The sequence below is a fragment of the Homalodisca vitripennis genome, chromosome 2 (assembly GCF_021130785.1).
Source record: "Homalodisca vitripennis isolate AUS2020 chromosome 2, UT_GWSS_2.1, whole genome shotgun sequence".
Classification (NCBI taxonomy): domain Eukaryota; kingdom Metazoa; phylum Arthropoda; class Insecta; order Hemiptera; family Cicadellidae; genus Homalodisca; species Homalodisca vitripennis.
In genome coordinates this window covers 225,362,695-225,389,227 of record NC_060208.1, presented here as the reverse complement: position 1 = coordinate 225,389,227, position 26,533 = coordinate 225,362,695, and the positions used below count along the sequence as shown (strand labels likewise).

The window sequence follows — 26,533 nt, the reverse complement described above, 5'->3', positions numbered from 1 at the left end:
CAATACAACAGATAGGCCTATTAATGAAACTCTCCAGATGCAAAGAAATCAGGATTTTTCCTGACATTTGTCATCGTTCAGTGATACAAAACATCAATAACACTACGTTTCGAGATCTGAAATCGGATGTCTCCTTCAGGTGAATAACTAACCTAACTCATAACTAAACTATGTTAAAATAAAAAATCATACCAGAGTGTTCTGACACGTTTAAGTCAGGAATCACAACCACCATGTCGTGTGTCAACTTCACTAACTCTAAAACATGCACTTAATAAAAAACTAAACACAGCACTAATTATTAAAACTGAACTAAGGAATACAGGTCACAATAGGTCTGCATTTGTTGACCAACCACCTACGACAGTCGTACATGACACACAACATTCCTGAAAATTCCTGAAATGTAGTGTTACTGATTTTTTGTATCACTGAACAATGGCAAATGTCCGGAAAAATCCTGTTTCCTTCACAATCTTTCCATTGTCAAAAACAAACTTCAAACTCCAGATGCAATTATGACAATATCCTTTCATTTTCAAAATGTACAATAACGTAAAAAAGTAAGAATTGCGTTTTAATGTAATTGTCAGCACTTTAGGTACTTACAGTAGTAACAGAAATGACTCATGACATTCTTCTGTTACTAAAACAAAATGATATTGTTTGGTTAGACTCGGATGGAACATACCAGGGTTACTGTTGATGACATTACTGAGAGCCTGGAGAGCCATGGTTACTCTGTCATTGCGCTCCGGGTCACTCGGCTCATCACCTCTCTGCGATGGCTGGTACAATCGCACATACTCCAGCAAGTCCAGCAGAAAACCCTTTGGATTCTGGAAAGAATAACATTAAGAGTATTCACTCTAACCAATCTGGACTCTGTTTATACAGACATCCGGTTACCACATCATTAAACAACTCATATGAATTTAATTTTAAAGAAAGCCATTTAAAGAAACTTAATAATGAATCTTAATAAAATGTTATTGAGCTTAACCCATTGAGGATCACAGACAAAATATTTTGTTAGGCTGGTTATAGCGACCCGGAGACAAGCACAGGTCACAAAGCTATCTACTTTTAATTTTACCTCCTCATAGTCCTAATAGTGTCTTGTACACTGTAGGTGCAGTCTACTGAATGTTTTTAACCCTCAGGCACACATGCTGGGGTAGGCTCTACCCCAGACACAACTCTGTAAATTGTTTAATGCGAAATAAAATGCTGTCTAATGTAAAACTTTCAGGCAGCATCCTACCTACTAAATGGTCAATGTCAACCAGTTTTTGCCTACTTGTGTTGCCGTCAAGAAGACTTTGTTCATTGTATGGGTTGCGTTCGACCCCATGCATATGATTTCGATCAGCAAACACATTTTATACGAATATTTCCCTCATATATTTTATCCTTATTGTTGCTTAGGCCTGTTAAATTTTTATTTGTACTTGTGATGAAGTTTTAAAGTTTTTATTCAATAAATAATACTTTGGGTGCAACATAAATAATTTTATGCGAAAAGAAGGGAGACTACAAAATCGGTTTCGGTTTGATAGTGTAAAGCAAATCTACAAAGAATCCTTATTCTTCAATAAAAGTGTGTCCGCATTATAGCTGGTCTACAGCCAAGAGAAAGTTGTAGATATGCCTATATTGAGCTCCGCATAATCACTATGGCGTCTCTATACATACGTCAATTGATTGCATGTACACATACAATAAAACCTTGACAAGGGGTAGGGACCTGGACACACACAACACCCGCCGGGCTGCAGATTTTACCTTACCAGTACACAGAATGGCACTGTTATCAGAGAAGCCATCGTATATGGGATCCAAGCTTTTTAATGTCCTGCCTGAAGACATCAAATCACAGAGCAGTAGCAATGCCTTAAAGAGAGAGCTAAGAAGATGATTGCTGCATCATCCATTTTACACAATTAAAGAGTTCTTAAGTTGGAAAACCCAATGGAATCTTGACACTTAAAACTATAGTGGCACTTAAAACTATAATGGCACAGTGCTAAGCAGCGTCTGCAATTACTTGTCCAATCGTAAACAGCTAGTGTCACTTATGGGGGCTTCTTCAAACACTAAAAGTATCCTGCATGGTGTTCCACAGGGATCTGTTCTCGGGCCGTTTTTGTTCACCATCATGATCAATGACCTGCATATGAACGACCAAACTTTGTTATTTGCAGACGACACGACCCTGATGAGCAGAGGGAGCGACATCACCCAACTACGTTTGGAAGCCAGTTACCTACTAGAGGAGGCTAAAGATTGGTTCAACTGTAATAGACTTAAGATAAATGAAGAAAAAACCCAGACGCTGCTTTGCACTCTGAAGACTGGGGTCCCCTTCCAGGAGGCGGTATAGCTGTTGGGGTTCTGGCTGGACTCTAAGTTAAGTTGGAACGACCACTTATCAAAGGTATGTACCAAACTCTCTCGAGTCATTTACCTCCTGAGGAAGCTAAGGGCTTTGATAACCAGACCTTATCTTTTGACTGTGTATCATGCCCTTTTTCATAGTCACCTGATGTATGGCATTGTGCTGTGGGGACATTCCCCGGCTGTTCGGGATGTATTGCTGCTGCAGAAAAAGGCCTTAAGAATCTTAACATCATCGGCCCCGCGCGAACACTGCCGGCCCCTTTTTATGGAACTCGGCGTTCTCACCGTATACAGCCAGTATATCCTCAACACCCTGGTGCTTCTTAGGGAGAACTTGGCTGATTTTGTGACCAGAGACAACGTGCATAAATATAACACCCGCCGAGCTCAGGACCTCGACATGCCCCGCTGTCGTCTCAGTGGCACTCAAAAGGCCTACCCACAGTCTGCAATCAAGATTTTTAACACTTTGCCGCAGAATGTGCGAGTACTGGAAATGAGAGATTTTAAAAAGGTGTTAAAGGATCGTTTGCTTGAGAGGCCTCTGTACTCCCTGGAAGAACTAAATCATGAGCCACTTTTTTAACTTTCACGTCGTACGCCATCTTGTAAATATTTTGTAATGTATTTTTACATGTTTTAATTATCTATTTATTGTACACTGTGTGTATTAATGACGCAGTCTATCTGACAAGTGTCGGTCAGCGACGTAGATCACAAGTATTCAAGTAAGTAAGTATACATGTATTATCCATGAATTATACTTTTGTTTTGACGCAATTGTAATTCTCTAAGAATGTACGAATAAAGCCTATTGTCTATTGTCTATAGTTGCTGCTATCAATGCACTAATAGTCTATAGGCAAAACATATCACATGAAACTCTTTATTACAAGAAGAGTATTTCTAATCTAGTAGCATTTTTGCCATCAACAAAAATAAATAAATTAACAATTAACAAAATGGCACACTTAGTCCTACGTGATTTTGTTAGTCTTTGGTTAAGTAATTATAAAACAAAACATTAAATTACTATAATGTAGTATTAACACTGAAAATGGTTTTTTCAGGAAGTGACATATACACTAACTGCACAGTTGATTGTGGTTTTTTGTTTTGTTTTATTTCCGATGTATTAATAATCGTGCAGGCAGTCTTGATACCATGCTTTTATTTAGTGATTTGTTGTTCTCGTACATGAAGATCAATTATAAAGAGCTTTAAATAAAAAAAACTCAGCCGGCATTGATGACATATCCACAAAAATACTAAAACACTGTGCAGAAGAACTTATCCGCTCCCTTCCTGACATCTTCAATAGATCTTTCAACGAAGGTTACGTTCCCTCGGCACTAAAAATATCAAAAATCTATCCTAAATTTAAGACTAGGAGCAAAGCAGAATTAAGTAACTACAGACCCATCTCATTACTACCAACAGTCTCAAAACTTTGTGAAAAAATAGTCCTTATCAGGCTATTAGAACATTGTAAAGTGAACAACCTGATAAGTAGTTCTCAGCATGGTTTCATCAAAGGCAAGTCTACTATAACAGCAATGATTGACTTAGTGGAATCAATAACTGATAGCACAGGAAACGGAAACCTGACTACAGCTGTCTTTCTGGACTTAAGTAAAGCCTTCGACTGTCTGGGACATGACCTGATACAGAAGAAACTAAAAGAATTGGGTGTAACAGCAACAGCCCTGAAATGGTTTGAAAGCTACCTCAAAGACTGAAGTCAAGTAGATGAACTAAAATCAAATGAAAAAGAACTAACCAAAGCAATCCGATCTCAACCTCAGCCTATACAAAGAGGTGTGCCACAGGGATCTGTGCTGGGCCCAGTGCTGTTCATTCTCTTTACTAATGACCTTCCAGAATACTTACATGAAAACTCTAAAACTTTGATGTATGCTGACGATACAACTTTAATCCTTGACAACAATACACCTGAAAATCTCAGTCTGAATGCTTTCATTGCGGTCAACATGGCTTATCAATATTGTGATGTCAATGACTTAGTGGTTAACCCCTCTAAAACTAACCAGGGTTTGGGAGAAGAGCAGGACAAATTAACTGTCTACCAGATGTCAACTTGGTTGAACAAACCAAATTCTTTGAAATCATAATTGACTCAAGCTTATCCTGGACTTCTCACATTGACCAGCTTTGTAATAGGCTAAACTCAAGCCTATATGCACTCAAGCAGGTTAAAACAATCGGTGACTTGACGACAGCACGTACTGCCTATTTTGCTCTGTTTGAGACACACTTAAGATACAGTCTAGCTGTTTGGGGAGAGACATCAAATGCTAACATGACCAGAAATCTAACCCTTTATAAAAAAGGAAGTTAGAATTCTTGCAAATCTCCATTCCTAGGAGAGCTGCAAAGATCTTGACCGTGAAAGCTCTCTACATCCAAGAAGTTGTCCTGTACATTGATAGTGAAAACCTATTAAGACTCGAAGACCTACACTACTACAATACCCACAACTGAACGATGTATCCACTTCCCACTCATCACTTAGCACAGTACGAGAAAACACCATCCTACACGGGAAGAAAGCTGAGCAACTGTCTGCCAACGGAAATAAGAACGAAGAGAGGGAAACAGCTCAAGTTCAAACTCCGAAAACTGCTCTCACGCCAGGCCATCTACACGCTCAAAGAGTTCTACCAACTGACCAATCATGGATCTTAATGCTCTATGCAAAACGTTTCAAGTTACCAATTAATTTAACTACTTTTTGACACTATCTCTGTACTTCATGTATATGAATAAAGAAAATTTTGACTTTGACTTGACTACATGTATTTCCAAAGTGGGCCTTACCAAACAAAGTCTGATTCCATCAAAACTGATTAACAAGACTGCAGTGAGTTATTTGAGATTCAGCCAAAAATGGTAAGATTACCCGGTTAATAAACATTTTGTTCTCAATGATGGCCAACCTATGGCTCTAACCTTGATGGGGAACGCTGGCTGGTTGTTGTATAGTCGAATGAACACGTTGCCGATGACCAGCTCTGTAGCGTGGCCCGAATACGAGAACTGGATGTCTGTAAGTGGCTGGTGTTCTCGCTGTGCACACTGAGTCTCCAAGAAGTCCTGTAGCTCTGCTCGAGTGCTGTTGTCCCACATCAAGTACGGATTCTCACTGTTGCTGGTCAGCAGCTTTAACACCTGCAAACAGTACAGTATTACTGTAGATCATGTTACTAAGAAGATGTCTACTGGTCTATATGCATTGCGACAAATGGCAAAAATTAGTAATTTACATACACTTAAATTAATATATTTCTCTTTGATCCATTCACATTTAGCTTATGGAATAAGCATTTATGGAGCAACAACAATAAGTAATTTAGATAGGCTTTTGGTCCTACAAAAAAAAATCTTTGAGAATCGTGAAAAATTTAAGATATACAGATTCTGTTAAACATATTTTTTCTGAACTTGGAATTCTGACAGTATATGGTTTATACATATTTGAATCAATAATTTATGTAAAACAATCTTTTGATCCGATACTACAAACCAATAAACATACATATAATACCCGTTTTAATAGACATGTTGATCAACACAATCTTGAATTTTACAAAAAGAAAACGTATTACAGAAGTGTTAGATATTTACATAATTTACCAACAAAATTTATAATGGAAACAAATCTGTTAAAATTAAAAAAAGAAGTCAAAGATTATTTAACTAATTTGTCTCTATATTCTTTTGAGGAATATTTCAATAGAAAAACCAATTAATTCTTTTAAAGAAGAATTGAAGATAAATTGTTAAGATGTTAAGATTGTATTTTTTTACTTATATTTTAAAATTAATATTAGTATTAGTTTCATTGTAGTGACGCTATTCTTTGTACCTTGTACATATTACAGAATAAAGTAGTTTGACTATGACTATGACTATTACATCTCCTTATTGTCTTGTAATTTTCATTATTGGAAAAAAATTAATTAAAAATGTCTTTCTTAGTGTGTAACATCTACTCAGTATGTATCCAACAATGTCTCGCACTGTATAATTAACACCTGTATATTACTTAAATAGAGTTAAAACACACTTAAAGGGCAATACAATTTCATACTTAAATATTTTAGTTGGCAAAGTTTCCGATATTAATATTTTTTGAAATATATACAATTAATTAACTCTCCCACTGTTGACCGACAGCACAGACGTTCATTAATACTGCTTGTGAACTGATAAAGACGGCACAGCTGTTGGTCAACTTTCCGCTATTATTACACAAACACCGTTTAAGTTATAAAGACATAACTTGTACCGTGTTGAATATTCTACTCATAAATACCAATTCATTTAATATAGTTTATGTTCGTAATATTACTTGTCAGCTGATATCGATCCAAATGCAATGGACTATGCAGATGGTGACGCGCTGCACGGCCTTGACATTCTTTCTTGCTAGGTTATTATGTAGGCTAGTTGTTTATAATTGATTATTATGTTGTGAAATGGCTGATCCTCGTTGTTCAACTGATATACGTAAACTGTTTGATAATGAAAATATTGGTTCTGATAATAAAAGCGACATAACTGCAAATAAAGTGCATGATGATATTTCTTTGTTAGATTTGTTGTCAGGTAGTCTAGATGATTATAAATCGGTTAAAATGTGAGTTGGGTTGTGAAAATTGATAGTGACAGTGAAAACATTTCATAATTATCTGACATTCTTCTTGCCCAAAGAATTCATCAAGCACCAATATGGATGCGCACTGACAAAAAAAGTAGTACATACTTTATATTTTGATCAAAAAACTTTTATGTGTTGTAAATATGTTATAATACTTTTGTTCACTACAAAACTGTATATTTTGTACATTTAAAGTATCTTACTATCTAAGTCACGTGAAAGTTATATGGCGTAAAACTTAGAAAACAAAAAATTTTCAATTTATGTACAAATAAAAAAACAATACTCTAGTAGGTGCATATTTGCATTATTTTACATTTTTCTCTAATTTCTAACAAAAAAATTGGTATGTAATACTTATTATTTAGTATTTAGCACATATTTTTTAAAAATTCTGAAAAATATGCAAAGACCAAAACCAGTGTATCATTCATTCTGGGAGTTATTTATTATCAGTCTGAGGGTTAAGGAACATTTTGCATTACCTTTTCAGGGTGTTCATCAGCAAACAGGTCAGTGAGGTAGGGTGTGAGCAGCTTACTCATCACTTGTCTGACCAGAGGCTTGTCAGGGCTGTCTGGTTCGTACCCAGCCAACCTCGCACACGCTTGCACTGACAGTTTGGCCAGCCGGTTCAACACCTCCTGCATTCATATACAACAATTATAAAAAGCTTGACAAACAATATTAAAATGATCATGGTTAAAATATTACAGACAAGCTGTTTCCACATATAAAATTAACAATCCGATAAAACATTATACAGATCCGATGATGTGTGTGTTTGCTTTAACGTTTCATTGTTAAATTTATGTATTTTTTAATGCAAGAAAACATTACAATGTTATAGGGCTTGTAAACAAATAAAATAAATACTAAATAAAATTCAAAATTTTAAAAACATATTCTATGAGCTATTAACTATCCCAACAAACAATGACCGACTCAAAATAACTTAAGTAAACAGTTTTTGTTCTTAAAACATTCAAGTCTCAAATGTTTGCTAGCATGGGAAATTCAGTTTTTCAATCATCTTATCAATATGATTCTCCCATTTTAGTGTATAATCTAAAATAACTCCAAGATATTCATAGTGATTTGTACAGATTAGTATATTCTTAACTATTTTTAACTCTAGAACTGACTGAAGACTTAGGGTAAGTTAAAACAATGTTTTTATAAAAAGATATTGCTTTATTCACATCCAAATACAAGTTGGTACCTGGTTATTAGTGTCCTCTGAGCGTTCAACGCCACACTCTTCCAGTGTAAAGTCATAGGAGAAGAGGAAAGTGAGCAGGTACCAGAGTATTCCAGCGTCCAGCAGAGCGTCCTGAAGTCTGGAGTCCACAGAAATGTTTCGCACACACTCTGCTACTTCACAGCACAGCTTTGTCAGGTTCTGTAACATGTTACGGATGAATAAGTGAGCAGGTACCAGAGTACTCCAGCGTCCAGTAGAGTGTGCATGGGGAGTGTGCCTGGAGTCTACAGAGATGTTCCGCACACAATCTGCCACTTCACAGCACAGCTTTGTCAGGTTCTGTAACATGTTACGGATGAATAAGTGAGCAGGTACCAGAGTACTCCAGCGTCCAGCAGAGCGTCCTGAAGTCTGGAGTCCACAGAAATGTTTCGCACACACTCTGCTACTTCACAGCACAGCTTTGTCAGGTTCTGTAACATGTTACGGATGAATAAGTGAGCAGGTACCAGAGTACTCCAGCGTCCAGTAGAGTGTGCATGGGGAGTGTGCCTGGAGTCTACAGAGATGTTCCGCACACAATCTGCCACTTCACAGCACAGCTTTGTCAGGTTCTGTAACATGTTACGGATGAATAAGTGAGCAGGTACCAGAGTACTCCAGCGTCCAGCAGAGCGTCCTGAAGTCTGGAGTCCACAGAAATGTTTCGCACACACTCTGCTACTTCACAGCACAGCTTTGTCAGGTTCTGTAACATGTTACGGATGAATAAGTGAGCAGGTACCAGAGTACTCCAGCGTCCAGTAGAGTGTGCATGGGGAGTGTGCCTGGAGTCTACAGAGATGTTCCGCACACAATCTGCCACTTCACAGCACAGCTTTGTCAGGTTCTGTAACATGTTACGGATGAATAAGTGAGCAGGTACCAGAGTACTCCAGCGTCCAGCAGAGCGTCCTGAAGTCTGGAGTCCACAGAAATGTTTCGCACACACTCTGCCACTTCACAGCACAGCTTTGTCAGGTTCTGTAACATGTTATGGATGAATAAGTGAGCAGGTACCAGAGTACTCCAGCGTCCAGCAGAGCGTCCTGAAGTCTGGAGCCCACAGAAATGTTTCGCACACACTCTGCTACTTCGCAGCACAGCTTTGTCAGGTTCTGTAACATGTTACGGATGAATAAGTGAGCAGGTACCAGAGTACTCCAGCGTCCAGCAGAGCGTCCTGAAGTCTGGAGTCCACAGAAATGTTTCGCACACACTCTGCCACTTCACAGCACAGCTTTGTCAGGTTCTGTAACATGTTATGGATGAATAAGTGAGCAGGTACCAGAGTACTATAGCATCCAGCAGAGCGACCTGAAGCCTGGAGTCTACAGAAATGTTCCGCACACACTCTGCCACTTCACAGCACAGCTTTGTCAGGTTCTGTAACATGTTATGGATGAATAAGTGAGCAGGTATCAAGAGTACTCCAGCGTCCAGCAGAGCGTCCTGAAGCCTGGAGTCTACAGAGATGTTCTGCACACACTCTGCCACTTCACAGCACAGCTTCTTCAGGTTTCGTAACATGTTACTGATGAATATTACTCTTTTATATCATAACTCTTCTACAAAATCCAAAATGTTCACAAATTTTATGCTATCTATCCAATGCAATGTATTCTGCATTGCTTTTACCACTTCAGAGGAATAATTTGTCAACAGTAAGAGTGAAAGTCACCAAGGTGCTTCACATATTTACCTTTTACATGTGACAAGTCGCAATATGGCCATGAGCCATTTCTTTATTCTACAAAAACTTTTAAGAATTTTCAAACATAAAAAATCTACATTAACTTGGATGACTTACTGTTAATAGTTTTAGATAGTACTGACATTGAACAATTTATCGTGAAATGCTTTCGTGAAAAATCTACATTAACTTGGATGACTTACTGTTAATAGTTTTAGATAGTACTGACATTGAACAATTGATCGTGAAATGCTTTGAATTTACTCATAAGTTGTGAAGCAAATGATGGAGTGAGCAGTAGGATATTGTATATATAAAGTAATGATCCTTAGTAAAAAAATTACCAAGTACCAGGGGTGCCCATCCCCCCCAAAGGCTATGGCGCATTCCCCCCCAAAAAATTTACAATTCATGGGGGTGTATAAATTATACAGTATAATTATTGTCAAATTTTTTTAATAAAATGTATAAACAACACATATGCCATACAAAATAATAAATCAATGTACAGTACTATAATTAAAAGTCAAAATGGCTAGAAGTGTTTCAAAAAGGTAACTAACTTGATGAACTTAACCCTTGATTACCCTTGATGGCCTTTGTAAAGCAGCAGTTTTTTCCTGTTCTCACTTGAAATGCCAAATTTGTCTATGATCTCACTGTTTGGAATTGATTGTAAAATATCCTTTTCGGATGCCAAAACCAACATATCAGACAACCAGGTATCACCCATACTGCTTCTCAATCTATTTTTAACGATTTTAAGTTTGCTCATTGCTCTTTCAGCTGAGCAACTTGTTGCTGGCAGGGCGAGAATTATCTGATACAATGATGTCAAATATGGAAACCCAGATATGTTCAATAAACAGCGATAGGGTCTTATAAAGCCCTTCTTGATCCATTGATCAAGATATCGTTGCTTTGCAATTGTACTTGTACAATCCAATGTTTCATCAGAAGAATCTTGGGTTTCAACTTCAACTTCTTCATTGGTTAGTCTTGAATTTTTGTATTTATCATCTTTTGAAGAAAGGACATCTGACAGGTCAATATTTTGATAGCTGCCTTTGTATAACTGGCTGAAAACATCAAACTCCTCACAAAGTTTCTCGGTATCCAATCCATAGTAACCACACAGGTCACTGACAATGTCTGGGTTTAGGGTGTCGTCCCCAGTGTTTAGAAGCTTTTCGTGAGAAAAATGAGTCATTTGCTGCACAAAATTTAATGACCTTTCAGGAAAACGATCATGTAGTTGTGTGATCACGGAATCAAGCACTTTAAAGAAGACTTCTGTCCTCAGTTTTGCCATAGGATCTAATATTATTTCATCAATGTCAAGTTCGTCCATGAATCTTTTTCTCTTTCGGATTCGTTTGTTTAAAGTTTTCTGGAGATTGTGTTCTTGAGCAAAATGACTAATACTGCCCACCATTTTGTCCCATCCCTCGTCGGTTCTCATAGATTGGAGTTTAGAAATAGTTTCAGACACCACTGTCGGAATCATTCCATAGTCAATAATTTTAGACTGTAAACAAACAGTCACTGGTGACAGAATTTTGAATAGTTCGGCAGCAATGATCATAACTGCAGCAGATTCATAATCAAATAGTGCTTTCAGAAGTCCTTTTGCTGATGTTCTTGAGTCCGTTTCAGATTGAGTGTTATCAGATATGTCTTCCAGGGTTTCTCTTAGGACATCATAGCAAGTTATAACGGTTTTTACGGCATCGTTTTTGCTTGACCACCTTTGTCGTATTGACTCTTTTCAAACGCTTTTTTCTAGCCTGACATGGACCTTTTTCTAACTTCTCTACGAAAATATGATGTCTTTTATGTCCAGACATGAAATTGTACAGTTCTTGCAGAGTTGAGAACATGTCCCTTATTTGTGGGCACAATTCCATTGATTTTTAGACAACTAAGGCAAATCTATGCGAACAACACCAAATGTAGAATGCTTTAGGGCATTCCTTGAGGACAAATGATTTGACCCCACTAAATGGACCACGCATGTTTCCCGCACCATCCATGCTCTGCCCAATCACACCATTCTTATCAAATCCAATTTCCTGGAGAGTTTTTAATAGCTCAATTGATAAGTTTTTGCCAGTTGTGTCTCCGCTTGTAAAAACGTTAACAAGCCGCTCTTCTGGCTTCACATTCTCTTTGATTTCTCCGAATGTATCTCTGTGATCGACATATCGAATTAGCACTGTTGTGCATTCCTTCTTGCTAACATCTTGTGTGGAGTCAAGAATTATAGAATACGTATTAGTTTCATTAACATGATCCACAATTCTTGAAACAACCATTCTATTCATGAGATTTATTAAATCATAAATGTTTCTGTAACTCAGAAAATTAGAACCAAGTTTAGTTTTATTTTCTTTTGACTTATCAAGCTTCTCCAAATAAACTCTTGCGTCTGGGTTATACTTAGCAAGCAATCGAAATAAATTTACTAGTTTTCCGTTTAGAGACTCTTTATTTCGAAAAGCCAACATCTCCTCGGTCAGATACCGACAGCAGTCTATAACGACCGATAGAACCTCACGGTGATGACTGACTAATTTATCATTTAGCTCAGTCAAATCAGTATCAACTCTTTTTTTGGATATCCATTGCAATCTACCAATTTGAGAAGAAATATGGAGTTTTGATTTTTCATGAAGTTCAATATCTCGATCTCCTCTATGATCCGTCCAACCCCTATAACCTGTGGTACCCCAAATTGTTCTTTCTGATGGCAAAGCAAATATCAAACAATGCAAACAAAATACAGCATCAGAATGTCTACTGTAAACAAGCCACTTCCTATCTTTGGTTGTTCCATTAGGTAAAAGACTTTTTTTAACTTTTGGGTTGAATTTTTCTACCGGATGAGGAAGGAAAATCTATTATACTTAGGTCTTGTGATTCCAGCTTTAGTGCTTCGTTAATTAGTTCAGCAGAGAGTCTTTTGTTTGCATAAAATGCTGGATCTGTAGGATCGATTGTAGAGAATTGAAGTTCGGTCAAAGTAATAGGTTCAGGTATCTTCTCTGTGGGTATGTTGTCCTCTATATTTTCTAAAACTTCGTCTTCTTCTTCTGGTGTTGACATTGGCAGGCTAGTTTCCATGGAGGACGTTGGAAGTTTAATTTCTTTATCATGAACAAGTACTAGAGGCGTATATTTAGATCCATCTCCTCTTTGGTGACACTGCAGCTCAAGTTCTTCGTCTTTGCGGTCTTGGACAGCTGATGTTCCAGAATGTGGATTGTCTTCTAGCCCAGGCATCACCAATCTAAATATAGACAAATGCCTTCACTGTAAACTTTTATATCAATAATCTGCTAGTCAAAATTTAATAAAATCTATTAACCCTTTTTCAAGTACAGATTAATTAGAACTGTTTTTGAGTTTATTATCAATAATATGCCACATTCTGCTACACTGAACAGGAGATAAACGAACACACATAAAGCCATATATTTTTAGAGAAACCTCATTTGTCTCAGGGCACCTCAAAATGGTAATATCATACTAAAGTGGTAAAATATATTATGACAAAATGTTTTTTTTAAAGATAGCAACTCCTTTCTACATACAAAGAGTGTTAATAGGTTTGAAGGGACAAAGCAAAAGCTGTAAGCTGTAACAATAACAAGTAAAACGATCTTGATATTTTAATTACAAAAACTCTATGGACCAATAGGCTTATACATTATTAAACTAAATTGTATTTGAATTTTTATTTCATTAGATGCTTTTGCTTGTAACGTATTGGACCAATACTACTTTAATATTTGGCTGATAGTATGTTTGTAAATGTAAAATGCTAATATTTACATATATTTAGCTTTTCACCATTTTAGGCAGGCTTCATCTCTTTAATACAGTATAATATTTACTTGCATTTTGAAGTTTTTTTATCATTTGTTAGTCTTCTTTTATAAGCTTTGTCCTTTTCTATGGCCTTCAATGCCTTAATTAATTGTTACTTAGAAAGGTTTTAATGTTTTGAAAGCTTTAGGAGTGAGTCATTAATAGAGCATAGCCTATATGTGTTTACTCCCTGCTTATAAAATTGAACAAACTAAAATATGGACATTTTGTTACTGTAATATTGCGGTACCTTTCAATAGCCGATGATTGCGCAGAAGTTGATGGTTGAGGTTCGTCGTCCATAGTTAAAGTAGAACGTTCTCCACGTCCCATGTAGGGTATCCAAGGTCCATCACCTTCTTTCTCCTCTGTTATTTTATATTTTATATCAATATTGTTTTTGAACTTATAGGCTAGAGGTGTTTCTTTTTACAGTGTTCTAGCCACTTGTAATGGCGGTGCACCGTATTGCACATTAGTTCCAAACACTTATATTTGAATGCCTTTTTTAATTTACGAGGCATTATTTAATTCTATAAAACAAAAAGTTATAGTCAGCACAGAAATACAGTAGCTACTTAATACTAAACTCGTATAACAAAACGAAACAGAAACGCACACACGACATTCAAGTGGTCACTACGTTCGTAAAGACACTAATTATTGTGTTGTGTTGAGGTTATGTTTACACACTACACACTACACTTGAAGACAATGCGTGACTGACTGAGCACTGGGCGGCGCGGAAGGGATGAGGTGTGTAGACCTCCCCTTGACAACGACCTTGGCAAGGCGGGGGCGGGGGTCTGTTGGTCTAAAAATAGAACTACTGCATTCGCCTCGTTTGAATTGCGAAGTTTAATTTGCTTTTATTTATTTTTTTTTGCCTCTCACGGCTTTAATTTGTTAAAACTACTGCAAACTTGTACATTTTTTAACTTTTAAATAACGTATCCGAAACCCGCTTTTCAAAGTTCCCCCCCAATTTTTGTTTCAATGGCGCAACTTGCGCCATTGCTCCCCCCCGTGGGCGGCCGTGCCAAGTACCAACAAACCTAGACCTACATGAGACCCATTTTCATGTCAGTCATTCTCAGTGTTCAGTATTTAAACACAAATATAATAAATAATGTAGATACAAAAACAACAAATTATACAACCAATCATTTTCCAAACTTTCCCGTACAAATAATTTGAAAGAAACAAATACCAAACAATTAAATCTATGGAAAATAAAGAATCTGTACGTTAGCCTACAGTTGTACATATTCGTGTGGTTAAATCTACTGAAATATGGAACCTGACATGTCGACCTGGTACAGACCTTGAAGTGCAGTATCCTGAGCAAATCGTCGATGAGCTGTGGCAGTTGAAGGAATGTGGAACGACAGGCTGGGAACTGAGCGGCGGCACTGAAGCAGCGAGTACAGTGTGTGCACACTTCTACGTTCATGTCTCGCTGGGTGGACGAGCGACTCAGGATCGATACACAGCGGGAAAATGCTGCTAATAACACCTTACCACAGAGCAAACACTTCAGTTTCACACAATTGTTATAAGTTTTTTAAACAAAGAAGAATAAATTATATGTAATATATTTATCCACAACCTATAACACAAAATTGTATTAAAAATCCTCCTTCACAAAACATTGTAGTATATTAAAGCAACCATTAAAAACAACCTCTCCTTGAAGTATTTATAATAGTTCAGTGCAAAAACTTGTTAATATGTGATACAAACTTAAAAAATTACAATTAAAGCTAAAAAATCTTAGATTTAGTAAAAACTTTTAATGGTTTAACTTTAATTTGGTCAATCAAACTATGTCTTGTTTTTGAATCATATGATTATCTTAATTTCTTTTTGTTTGTACTATTAATACAATCCTAACTCTTATTTGTTAAATGGAATAATTGTTTTTTTTGACAGATAAATGTAAGCCGTTCTGGACTTGAATGCTCTCTACTTGTTGAGAAAGATTGCAATGCAGTCGAAAATTTCTAAATATGTGTACTTTTATATGTCTGTATGTTTCTCTTAAATAAATGGACCACTGAAGGAAGTTTTCAAGGTACGCCTGCTGATTTTCCTATCAATTAGTAAAAATTAACTTAAGTATGATAGTTTTCTACTACATTATTACAGTACAATGTAAAAAATCTATGATAAACTGTGCTGTCACATTAGTTCTATATACATATTAGTTGCTGTTTTCATTTCTCACGAAAGACCATCACAAATTCAGTTGCAATAATTTCTTCTACACTATTTTGGGTCTGTGACTGGTAAGTATTAAACCGGTACTTTATTTGAGAAATACATGTCTGTCATTATTTCAGTGAATGCAATAAACAGTACTGGGCTTTAGTTATGTAAATTTTAATGAAATTGATAGAAGTTGTAAATAATACAATTTCTATACATGTCACACTTTAAAAAAATAATTAATTAATGAAATAGTATGCATAACAATAATTAATGTATGTTAATAAAATCAACACAGTTCTCATTATATAGTATTAATCACAATTTTACACATCACAGTGAAACTCCTGAAAAGTGTAATTACATTTTACACTGAAATTAAAATTTATTGGAAATAAACAGTTTTGTAAATAGTTTTTTTAAAATTTTTATCAATAAATATGCTAATTATAAGTAAAACGCCCTGTTTTATACTTTTTTTTGCTTTTACCTTCTATAATTTAGCTATAATAAAAATTAGCTCTGAACTTAAAGAAACATTTTTTTAACTTCTCTTGTTATTATAGGAAAGTGTGAAGGGTTAAGAGCTAGTATGTCTATACCTGAAAGCCACCCTCTCTGTTGAGTTCCTCGGCGTTGAGGGCCGAACAGTTGATGGTATGGTAAGCGAGCTCCGTGGCAGCAACTAGCAGCAGAGCTGGCTTGGAGAACAGTTGTGCGTCAGCTGTCTCCAGCTGGATAGTCTTGATGAGCTGCGAGTAACCAGCGTACTTGTACGGTTGTAGCTCTACACAACCACAACCATAGCGTGTAATCAAACAATGACGATTTTCAGTTCAACTTCTTATAACCAACACAAGGAAATTTTTGAAAACTTTTTTGTTACTAGTTCCAAATATAAAAAAAAGCAAAAAGAAAGTATTTGTGATGAAAATATAAGATTCGTACTGTAAACCATCATCTCCTGCACAATACGGTGCAGTTCCGCTAGTATAGCTGCAAAAATTAAAATTTACTGCATTATATTTGCCACTTTGAGCAAATCTGTTAAACTTGGACTGGCAGACATTTGGAGCAGTATAGTCGGGAGTAAGTTTCAACATGCATAAAATTAAACTTGAGTAATTATTAAAATTTTGACTAAAACAGTTTTAACAAGTTACAAAACCAACGGATTTGTGGCAAAACAATTCATGAATTTTGCACCAAGACTATCAATGCATTTTGCTCACACTTCTTTGCTTGTTCATGAATTTTTGGACAAAAACAGTACTGTAACAATGCCGCAGTCTTCATATTCTCTACACATGGCTCTGTGTGACTTGTTTATTTCCAAAAATAAAGAAAGGACTGTCATTTTACAAGCATAGATGAAATTAAAATATAAATATATTTTTTTTTTTCAAAAAATGAAAATTTCCATTAATTTTGAACATACCTTGTATATGAAGTGATGCATCAATTACGTTTTCCATTATTGGTTACATTATTTTTTGATATTTAATACTTATTTATAACAATGTTATGGAGTAATAAACCACTAATAAATATAGTATATACTGCTTTGAGTGTATTTTTTTAATAATCTTCATTAAACATTTAAAAATATGAAGGAAACTAAACAACAGTGTCTAAAAACAAGAAACATGTACTGCTAACATTAGATATTTCTATAACGTTAACAACAGTTTTTAGCACACTACTTCCTCACTACAATAACCCTCATCTTATATTTTACAATTTTGAACATCTTTTATACCAGTTGTTCAAACATCTTTTACTTAGTGTAGTGTAAAAGCCGAACCTTCAAACCTGCCATGATTCAGCAATCAAATCTGCCAAGATATTGTCACTTATTATTAGATAAAAGACAAATTCGTGTCCCACTACCTTCGGAAAAGTCAAGATTGAATCTCAACTATCATACTTTTTTGGAATATGGCATAATGCTCTTACTGCATAATGCTACTTGTTTAACATTTCATATGTGTAAAATACGTATTACGAGTGATACAAATATATTCCAAATTTTCTGGTAACCCATTTAATAAAGTATCTAATTTAAGTAAAAGGTAGAGGATATGAATTAGTTCTTAGGCAGCTTTTAGCCGTGTGCAACTAGTGGTACAACTCGTACCAACTGGTGTGACAACTAGTTGAGGAATCCTCTCGGGTAGAAAGTAGGCATTGATACTACAACAGAGATTTTGTATCCTATCCTTTGGATTAAAAAAGGGTACGGAGAAAGGTGAGAGAGTTTCAAACAAATTTTATATTACGTCCTAGGCTTGGCACAAGGCTATATTATACAATATTTTATGACCTTTGAGTTGATAAAAGTGCATTTGTTGATTACTTCCTGTCATATTTGATATAAAAACTTTCTTCATTTGATGAGTTACTTCCTAGCATCGTGCTTGATGGGCAGTACACATTCATTGTGAATCGGTTCTCTTTATTTGATTTGCTCAGGTTTCTTCCCTCTCTCTCTTTCTCCGTCCTGGCGTTCCTATGCCACGGGTATTGTGTGCTGCCGCAATCCTGGTGATGTTGTATTATGTTACTGCCTGCCTTTGGGCAATGTTAATACCACAAGTTCCAGTGCATCTACAAACCGTCCTAGTTATCAGCTGATATGTGTCCAAAGACTACTCTACAACCCGTGTCTGATGAAGCATTCTGGAGACTGGCAACACCCCCCCCCCACCCCCACCTTGGACCCAGTGGCATGGCTTCATTCAGTGGTCAAATCATGTACTGTTTTCAGGCATAGTTTCTTTCCCATTTATATCTTGTTCCCCTCCTAGCGTACGATTTACCTTTGTCTTTAATACCCTAGCGACTAAACATTTTAAATTTTCGTAGCCCAGAACTCTCAACATCGCACACAATAAAAACCCATAAAATTACAGCAAAAAGTTTGTGTGATACGTTAGAGCTCACCTGTTGAATATCTGTGGAACAGTATACTCTGTGTCTGTAGAATCAGCACAATGTTGTCAGGGTTGGGACCGTTCTCTGTTCCTTGCTTGTTACTGCACAGGAACTCGTAAGCTCGGTTCACGATTTGGAACTTGTCCTGATAACGACATGTCTTAATTAGTATTTATTTAAAACAAATGCATTTGTAAGATTTATCAATTTACATAACATCATGTATTGGAGTCATTCCCATTAATAATATATATATACAAATCATTTATTATATGGCTTTTTGTGACAGAAGGTCCCCAATAAAGGAACAATTATTTTTTGTTAAATGAACGAAAAAAATATCACCTGAGTTTTTATGATGTACATTCAGCATAACATGAAAATAACAAAACTCTTTCATGATTGTTTCAAAACCAATATTGAATGCAAGAGGAAACATTTCTTTTATTCTTAATAGTTAGAAATTTGAGTTGAAACAATGAGATTTAAGTTTTTTGGAACATAAGTTAAAAGATTACTACTGGCAGGGGGTCTTTGTTTTCAGATTTATGAATCTCTTCCTTTATTGTTAACTGTAGATGAAATGCTACAATCAAATAAATTAATCCTGGAGAGTTATACAATCAGTACTTTTATATTACAATTTCCATCAGTAAATTTATGATTTGTTCTCTGTCAAGAATATTAAAAATAAACAGTCAGTCTATCTAAGTAGATAACACACATTCAGAGATCCGTTGAGGCAGGGAACCATTATTTTGGAATATGGACAGACAATAATGTGACAGTACAACACAAGACTGTTGTACCGTATGATGTTCTGATGCAGCTTTAATGCTGACTGCAAAGCTGATTGTAATAAAAAATACCAGATCCAGCTCTCATAATAAAATATATGCAAAATAATGATGTATTGTCTTTTGTCTCTTGATAATTATTGGTTAACACTCTGGATCATCGGAAGTGAACCAATAATAACTCAAACATAACAAATATCCTTACGAGTAATCCATTACTACCACCCAACTGAACCTCCTAGTCACATGTTTATTGTGACACAATCCCTCCGCGCAACATTCCAGTGAAAAATATTTAAATTATAACAAATTAACTTGAACAGGTCTTGTCTAATAGTCATAAATCAACTCAAGGTAACTGTTCACCTTTCCATTAGGGTTCTTGTCGGGGTGGTACTTATGGGCCAACTTGTAGTAGGACTTGCGCAGTGATGCGTCATCGTGATGCTCCCCTCTGGCCAGTTCCAGTGCCTCGTAGGCATCGTCTACAGACATCTCTGGCGGTTTCTTCTCCACCTCCATTTTCCACAGCTCCAGCACATCTTTCAGCAGGCTCACCTGCCACAGAAAACCACTCAATCACTTCTAGACCCTCATAAAGCTTATTGATAAAAAAGAGTTTATCCACAAAATGTTAAGTGTAACTTACACATAAAGATTTTTTAAATATTCGAAAATAAATTTCTCAAAGTTTTTAACCAAACTATTTCTAACAAGTTAAAAAAAAATCAAATCCATACAAATGGAAAATAATGTTATGTAATATATGTAAATTCTCTGTTATTACTAGTCAGATTATAATTATGGTGGTACAATCAATTTTGGATTGGAAATACTTTTTAAAACAAATTTATAGCCATTTAAAGCAAATCCCCGAAAACAGAAAAAGTAGAAATTTTTCGGTAATTCTAAGCAATATATGGGTCAACCTCGATTTTTCTCATATTACAATATAATGTTCCAATAGTCAATTAGAAAAGGAAATGACTAGAATTTCTTGCCGGAAAGCAGTTATAGGGAGCAGGCAACTCATATTGCAATATAATGTTCCAATAGTCAATTAGAAAAGGAAATGACTAGAATTTCTTGCTGGAAAGCAGTTATAGGGAGCAGGCAACCGCGAGAATTACCTATTAATGATCAGGGGCACTGACGTGATCTGGGCTTCAAATTTGGAACTACTCGAGTTAATTTTTTTTCTAAAAGAGCAAGCAGCGCGAAGCGCTGCGCAGCGGGCAAGCATCGTGCGTGATCTTCGTCTATACTGAATTGATTCAGGCCAAAGGAATGACACAGATTCCTTTACCAAATTTTTACGGAGATTTTGTATTGGGCGGATTATATTGGTTTACTTTGCTTTCCAGCATGTAATTATGTGTTTAAAATTGTTTTACATACATTACCTACATTATATTGTAATATGTAATAACAATTTATCAGAAATTTTTAATAAAAAAAGGATCACGCACGATGCCTGCCCGCTGCGCAGCGCTTCGCGCTGCTTGCTCTTTTACAAAAAAAAATTAACTCGAGTAGTTCCAAATTTGAAGTCCAGATCACGTCAGTGCCCCTGATCACTAATAGGTAACTCTAAGCAATATATGACCGTCTGGCGGTTGCCTGCTCTCTATAACTGCTTTCCGGCAAGAAATTCTAGTCATTTCCTCTTCTAATTGACTATTGGAACATTATATTGTAATATGAGAAAAATCGAGGATGACCCATATATTGCTTAGAATTACCAATTTTTCTATCACTCCACGTGAATTTACAGGCATTAAGAGAAGAAAATTTATGGAGTTTTTTTTAATCTAGCCCATATAAAAATATGGATACTTTGGTGGAAAATATTTTTCTGTTCTGTTCAATTCTATTAGACATGCATTCCATCTACTACAGTTGACAATACAAACATATGGTTTCAAAAGAGTTGGATTTGGGTGCAGGCAACCAATGCTGCTATAGACACTTATAAGACAAAAAATTAGAGGGATCCTTTAATAACTATGTTAAAAAAAAGTGAACATGCTTTTACTTTTTTAAAGGTAAAATGTCCTTTTGCTACTGAATATTATTCATTATCAAAGTGTTTAAAACTAATAGACAGAATGATGTAATAAGGATTACTTGGTCAAGATTCTCATTGGTTGAGACAACTTATTTATCTGTTGTTCATATGATAGGACATATTCAAAGAATATTACCAATCTCATCTCTCCCATTTTGCTTATATACACAACACCCTATGACAGTAAGATGGAAAGTACATTTTGTACACACATTTTAATTTTTTTTCACTACCACTAACTAAAGATAAAACATATTAACAGAACATTCAATTCAATTCAATTCAATTCAATTTCAATTCAATTCAATGTACGGAAATAAATTAAGTACACAACTTTAACCATAAGATCACCATAGATTCCATTTCGTAAACGAACTTGAAATTGATAAAATTGTGATAATTTCATGAGGAACACATTACCTACTGAATACTGGAACATACTCGAAAAAAAGTGAAAAACATGTGGAAGCCTGATGTAAACATGGCAGAGTGAGTTGGTACATTGTGCAGTGTTAATATGAACTAAGTGCATGATGCAATGGGAGAGAAAACATGGAAGCCCCAAAGTAATGTTTGGCTGTCGAAGTTTACACAAGATAAAATTCTCCTATGAAGATTAGAGAAGCGTGTTAGATTAGAACACAGTGAAGTTGAAGACAGTGTAGTCCATATTTGAATGTAAGAAAAATGCAAATGTACATAGTTACAAGTAATAAAACTAACAGAAGGGGTACTGCTATCATAAGTGCAAATTGTTCTAAAAATGACTTAAATCTAGTTGTATGTTTGTTAGTCTATCTTACCGGTTGATTGATGGGCCAGTCAGGGAAGCGCGTGGTGTCACACAAGTGTCTTAGGTAGAAAATGTTGCAGAACAGCTCGCTCTTCAACTGCGGATAGCGCACGGCCGGTATGGCGATATACGAGTACTGCGCTCGATTGTTGCCACGCAACCTTGGCGTGAAGTCTGCCAAATGTAATGCTATCTTCTCTATCAGCAGTCTCCTGAAAACAACAGTACATCATATTCGTTATATCAATTCTGTAATTTATTGAGAAACAATTTTTCAGTAATAAAAAAAACGTTAGTACCTCATTTCAGAGTTCCAGATGGCCTCTGGGGTGTCGTACTCGCCCAGAAATATCTGAGCGAACTTCTCAGCTCCGTGATTTTCCAGATAGTACACCATCGCCTCTGGCAACAGCTGACCCAGCACACTGCGCTGCATCAGCTCCGATGAATTAACCTATATAAAATATATTTCTTACAATAATCTCACAAATAATATTTTTATTAAAATATCTTTGATCTCTGACACAAATTAACCACTGACCAACTAGTTTATACAGTCACAGAATTGCACAGTAGTTAAAATGGAGACTTGTGCTTGAACTCCTGTTACTTTAGTTGTGCTTCCCTGTGTAGTTCAACGTAATAATTCTTCAGAGTATGGCACTACAAGTCTGATAAACACACACAGTAAATTTTGTCTCTCTCAAAAAGTAATTAAACACTTGAATATAATTTTTATCTGGATGAAAAATTACAAAATTTTAATAACATTTCTTGGAAATATATGAAACTACCCAGTACAAAGTAAATTTGTTATAGTATTTTTCAGATGACATCTTGCAAAATGGGAAAAATCATACCAATCACTTGATTGGGAAATTGAATTCAGCATGCTATCCAATTTGTTAAACTTTACTGGTTTAAGAACAGTGAAAGCTTTCTAATTTAGATCTTTTTGAGAAATTATAAACCTTCTCGGTGGAAAAATACACATACATAAAAATTTTCATAATGATCGGTCAAATAATTTCTGAGTCTATCAATATCATATTTATACAAACAACCTCTTTTATATATAAAGATATTTCATTATAAATTCTTCCACACTAAAATCTATTTTCTGAAATGACTTAAACCACTATCGATTTTTCCCCTCTATTATACTTAGTACACTATCAATCAATATTCTAGTTGTGATGGTACCTCGTCAAGCCTGAAGGATTGCTTTATGTGAGTCATCTGCAGGAACCTGGCGATGGGCAGCACGTTAGAGCCGGTGTACATCAGTATGAAGTAGAAGACTCCGGTAGTGTAGAGGCTCGCAGCGAGTGAGTTATATTCTGAGATCAGGCACAGCAGTGTTGCCACCTGTAAAAAAACACCAATTAAATGTCAACTAAGAGTAATTTCAGTGGAAGTACAATTAAATGGAACAACATAGGCTGAAGTTTTATGAAAAGAAAACTAGTTTCATCGGCACAAAATTTTAAAATAACCTTCCTCTCAATATTCAAAATGAGCAAAATTATGAAAAATTCAAAAAAACTACTTAAAGATAATTTATTAACGTTATCCTTGTATTCTTTTGAAGACTTTTTTGTTTCAATATGTAAATAACTTTTAAGTATTGTTGAGTATGTTTAGAAATGTATAAAATCCCCTTAAATTACCAAATAATTACCTTAACTAATAACTGCCTTGATGTAAAAATGCTTTAACTTACTCTGTAGAAGGCTACATAGCCAAATCTTACTTTTTCAATGAGTGTCAAACTGATTTTTATGTTTTAATATATGAATGTTAAATTTATATTGAGATTTATTGTGACACTATTCTTGTAATCTGTTACATGTCTGAATAGAGAAATTTTAAATTTGAATTTAAATAAAAGTTAATTACGATTGTAAGTACCTTTAACTAACATTAAATATACCAAACATTTTTATTTGTAATTTCTGTAATGTTTGTAATGCGGTCACCTTCTCGACAAGCGTGGGGTCGAATGTAAGCAGCAGCTGGACCAGGTGAGGCAAGCACTGCTGCCCACTCAGCTCTCGCTTGATACGTGGTATCGGCCAGATCACTGCCCCGTCCTCGTCTCTGTGGTCGAGTGGCAGATTAGTTCACAAAATTACATCAGCTAAGGTGTATTTAATATCTAAACACTTTTCCTAGTATTGATTTTAAACCCCATATGCTATATAAGTACAAACAATCAATTTGATTTTGTAATACCCCAGCATGTCAGCTGTTGATTAAGATATTTGCAAGCTGACATGCTGAGTTCTATGACTCCTCAATGATACTTTTGGTGGTAAGAAAATCGATGGTGGTATGAGTTTAGGCCTTAAATTAATGTACAGACTGTCAACTAAACAAACTGATTATTTATCAAGACACATGTTGAATTTTAAAGCATATGAAATGCTATTCCTCTTAGACGGTCACATATCGTTTAGTTTTATACAGATAAATAAATAAAAATAAACAAACCAGCAATATTTACAGATAACAGTAACTTATTGCAATAGAAAGACTATGCTTTCGACCATATTTCAAGTTTAGTTTTAAATTTGAGAAAAGGGACAGTCCACGCTTTTTGTAGCAGTTTATTGAAAATTTGTATTTTTAAATACAAGATACTTGATTTTGTTTCTCCAAGCGAATAGAGGGTAAGTCAAACAAATTTTTTTCTAGTATTATGCAAATAAATCTCTTGGCTAACTGAAAAACTATCTTGTTTTCTACATATCCCAGTTCTAGGAATAACAATACAATTATTCCCAATTCATAAATGTATCAGATATTTGTCATATACAACTTATCAAGTAACCTACCTGCTGGGGTAGAATTGGCACATATTGATGAGCATGTTAAGTATGGTGGTGGCAAGTTCAGACTCGTTCATGACAGGAGAACCCTTGGCCAACAGACACCACTTGATCTGTGGTATGTTCTGTGGTAGTCGCCACGAGTCCAACCCCTGGGCCCAGCACTTGGTCTTCAGCGTCAGTTCTCCACTGGCCCACAGTTCCTTCATCTGTGCCGTCACACACAAACACAGATTATACTACACAGAATAACTCAAGTCTGTATAATATCTAGATAACACCTTGGTTAAGTGGAATCCACTGCAGTCAATGTGCCATTTAACCCTTCCGGATATATTAGAATGGTAGACTTTGACCAAAATGCCAAATACAGTTATATCCGATATTATAGATTATGTCTCTTGGAGAGATTTTTAGTTTATAAAAGGCCTTTGATATACCCTGTGTTGCCAAGGAAGTATTTATAAACGATCTTCATTCAGCAGCAGAGAGAGGGGATTGCCTTTTGTCTAAATCCGACCCCCTGCTCATCAGTTCTGCATCTCCTACAGAGCTATAACCAAACATATCCGTGGCATGTATCATTGCTATCTCAGTTGTCATGAGTGCACGTCTACTACATATCTCGTTATTATTCTTCATTGTGTGGTAGTGTTGTGATTAGTTTGAAATATTTATCTTGTTTTATAGTTTGAAAAGGTGTATAAAATAAAAATTAACTTTGAACTTAAAGAAAAAAAAATGGTTTTTTAATTGTCTTGGTGTTATAAGAAAATTAATGTATTTTTTAGTGGCATGTGAAGAGTTAATGGGTACTCAACCCATTATTAACTTAAGTAGAATTTATCCTGTTTTTTAAAGCATTTGATATAATCTCAAAAACGTACTCTCAAACATAAGTAAAAATCTACAAATAAAAAAATAAAATACGGGAAACCTCTTAAAATCTGGATTAAAGTGATATGTTAGAGAAAATCCCAGATTTGAGGCATTAATTTTGTTCATCAACTAATGA

At 35.6% G+C, this 26,533-nt stretch overlaps 1 protein-coding gene across 1 annotated transcript in view; it reads right to left on the bottom strand.

Moving 5' to 3' along the window:
- Positions 1–26,533, bottom strand: part of LOC124355448 (dnaJ homolog subfamily C member 13) — a 102,402-nt gene that overhangs the window by 23,028 nt on the left and 52,841 nt on the right. The window contains exons 19-31 of the mRNA XM_046806589.1: positions 25,525–25,727; positions 24,667–24,787; positions 23,891–24,055; positions 22,987–23,141; positions 22,698–22,899; positions 20,193–20,384; positions 19,039–19,174; positions 16,698–16,882; positions 15,212–15,403; positions 8,304–8,483; positions 7,567–7,725; positions 5,371–5,589; positions 692–839 (exon numbers count right to left, since the gene is read on the bottom strand). Of these exons, the coding sequence (XP_046662545.1) occupies positions 692–839; positions 5,371–5,589; positions 7,567–7,725; positions 8,304–8,483; positions 15,212–15,403; positions 16,698–16,882; positions 19,039–19,174; positions 20,193–20,384; positions 22,698–22,899; positions 22,987–23,141; positions 23,891–24,055; positions 24,667–24,787; positions 25,525–25,727 (2,257 nt within the window). The remainder of the gene's footprint in view (positions 1–691; positions 840–5,370; positions 5,590–7,566; positions 7,726–8,303; positions 8,484–15,211; positions 15,404–16,697; positions 16,883–19,038; positions 19,175–20,192; positions 20,385–22,697; positions 22,900–22,986; positions 23,142–23,890; positions 24,056–24,666; positions 24,788–25,524; positions 25,728–26,533) is intronic.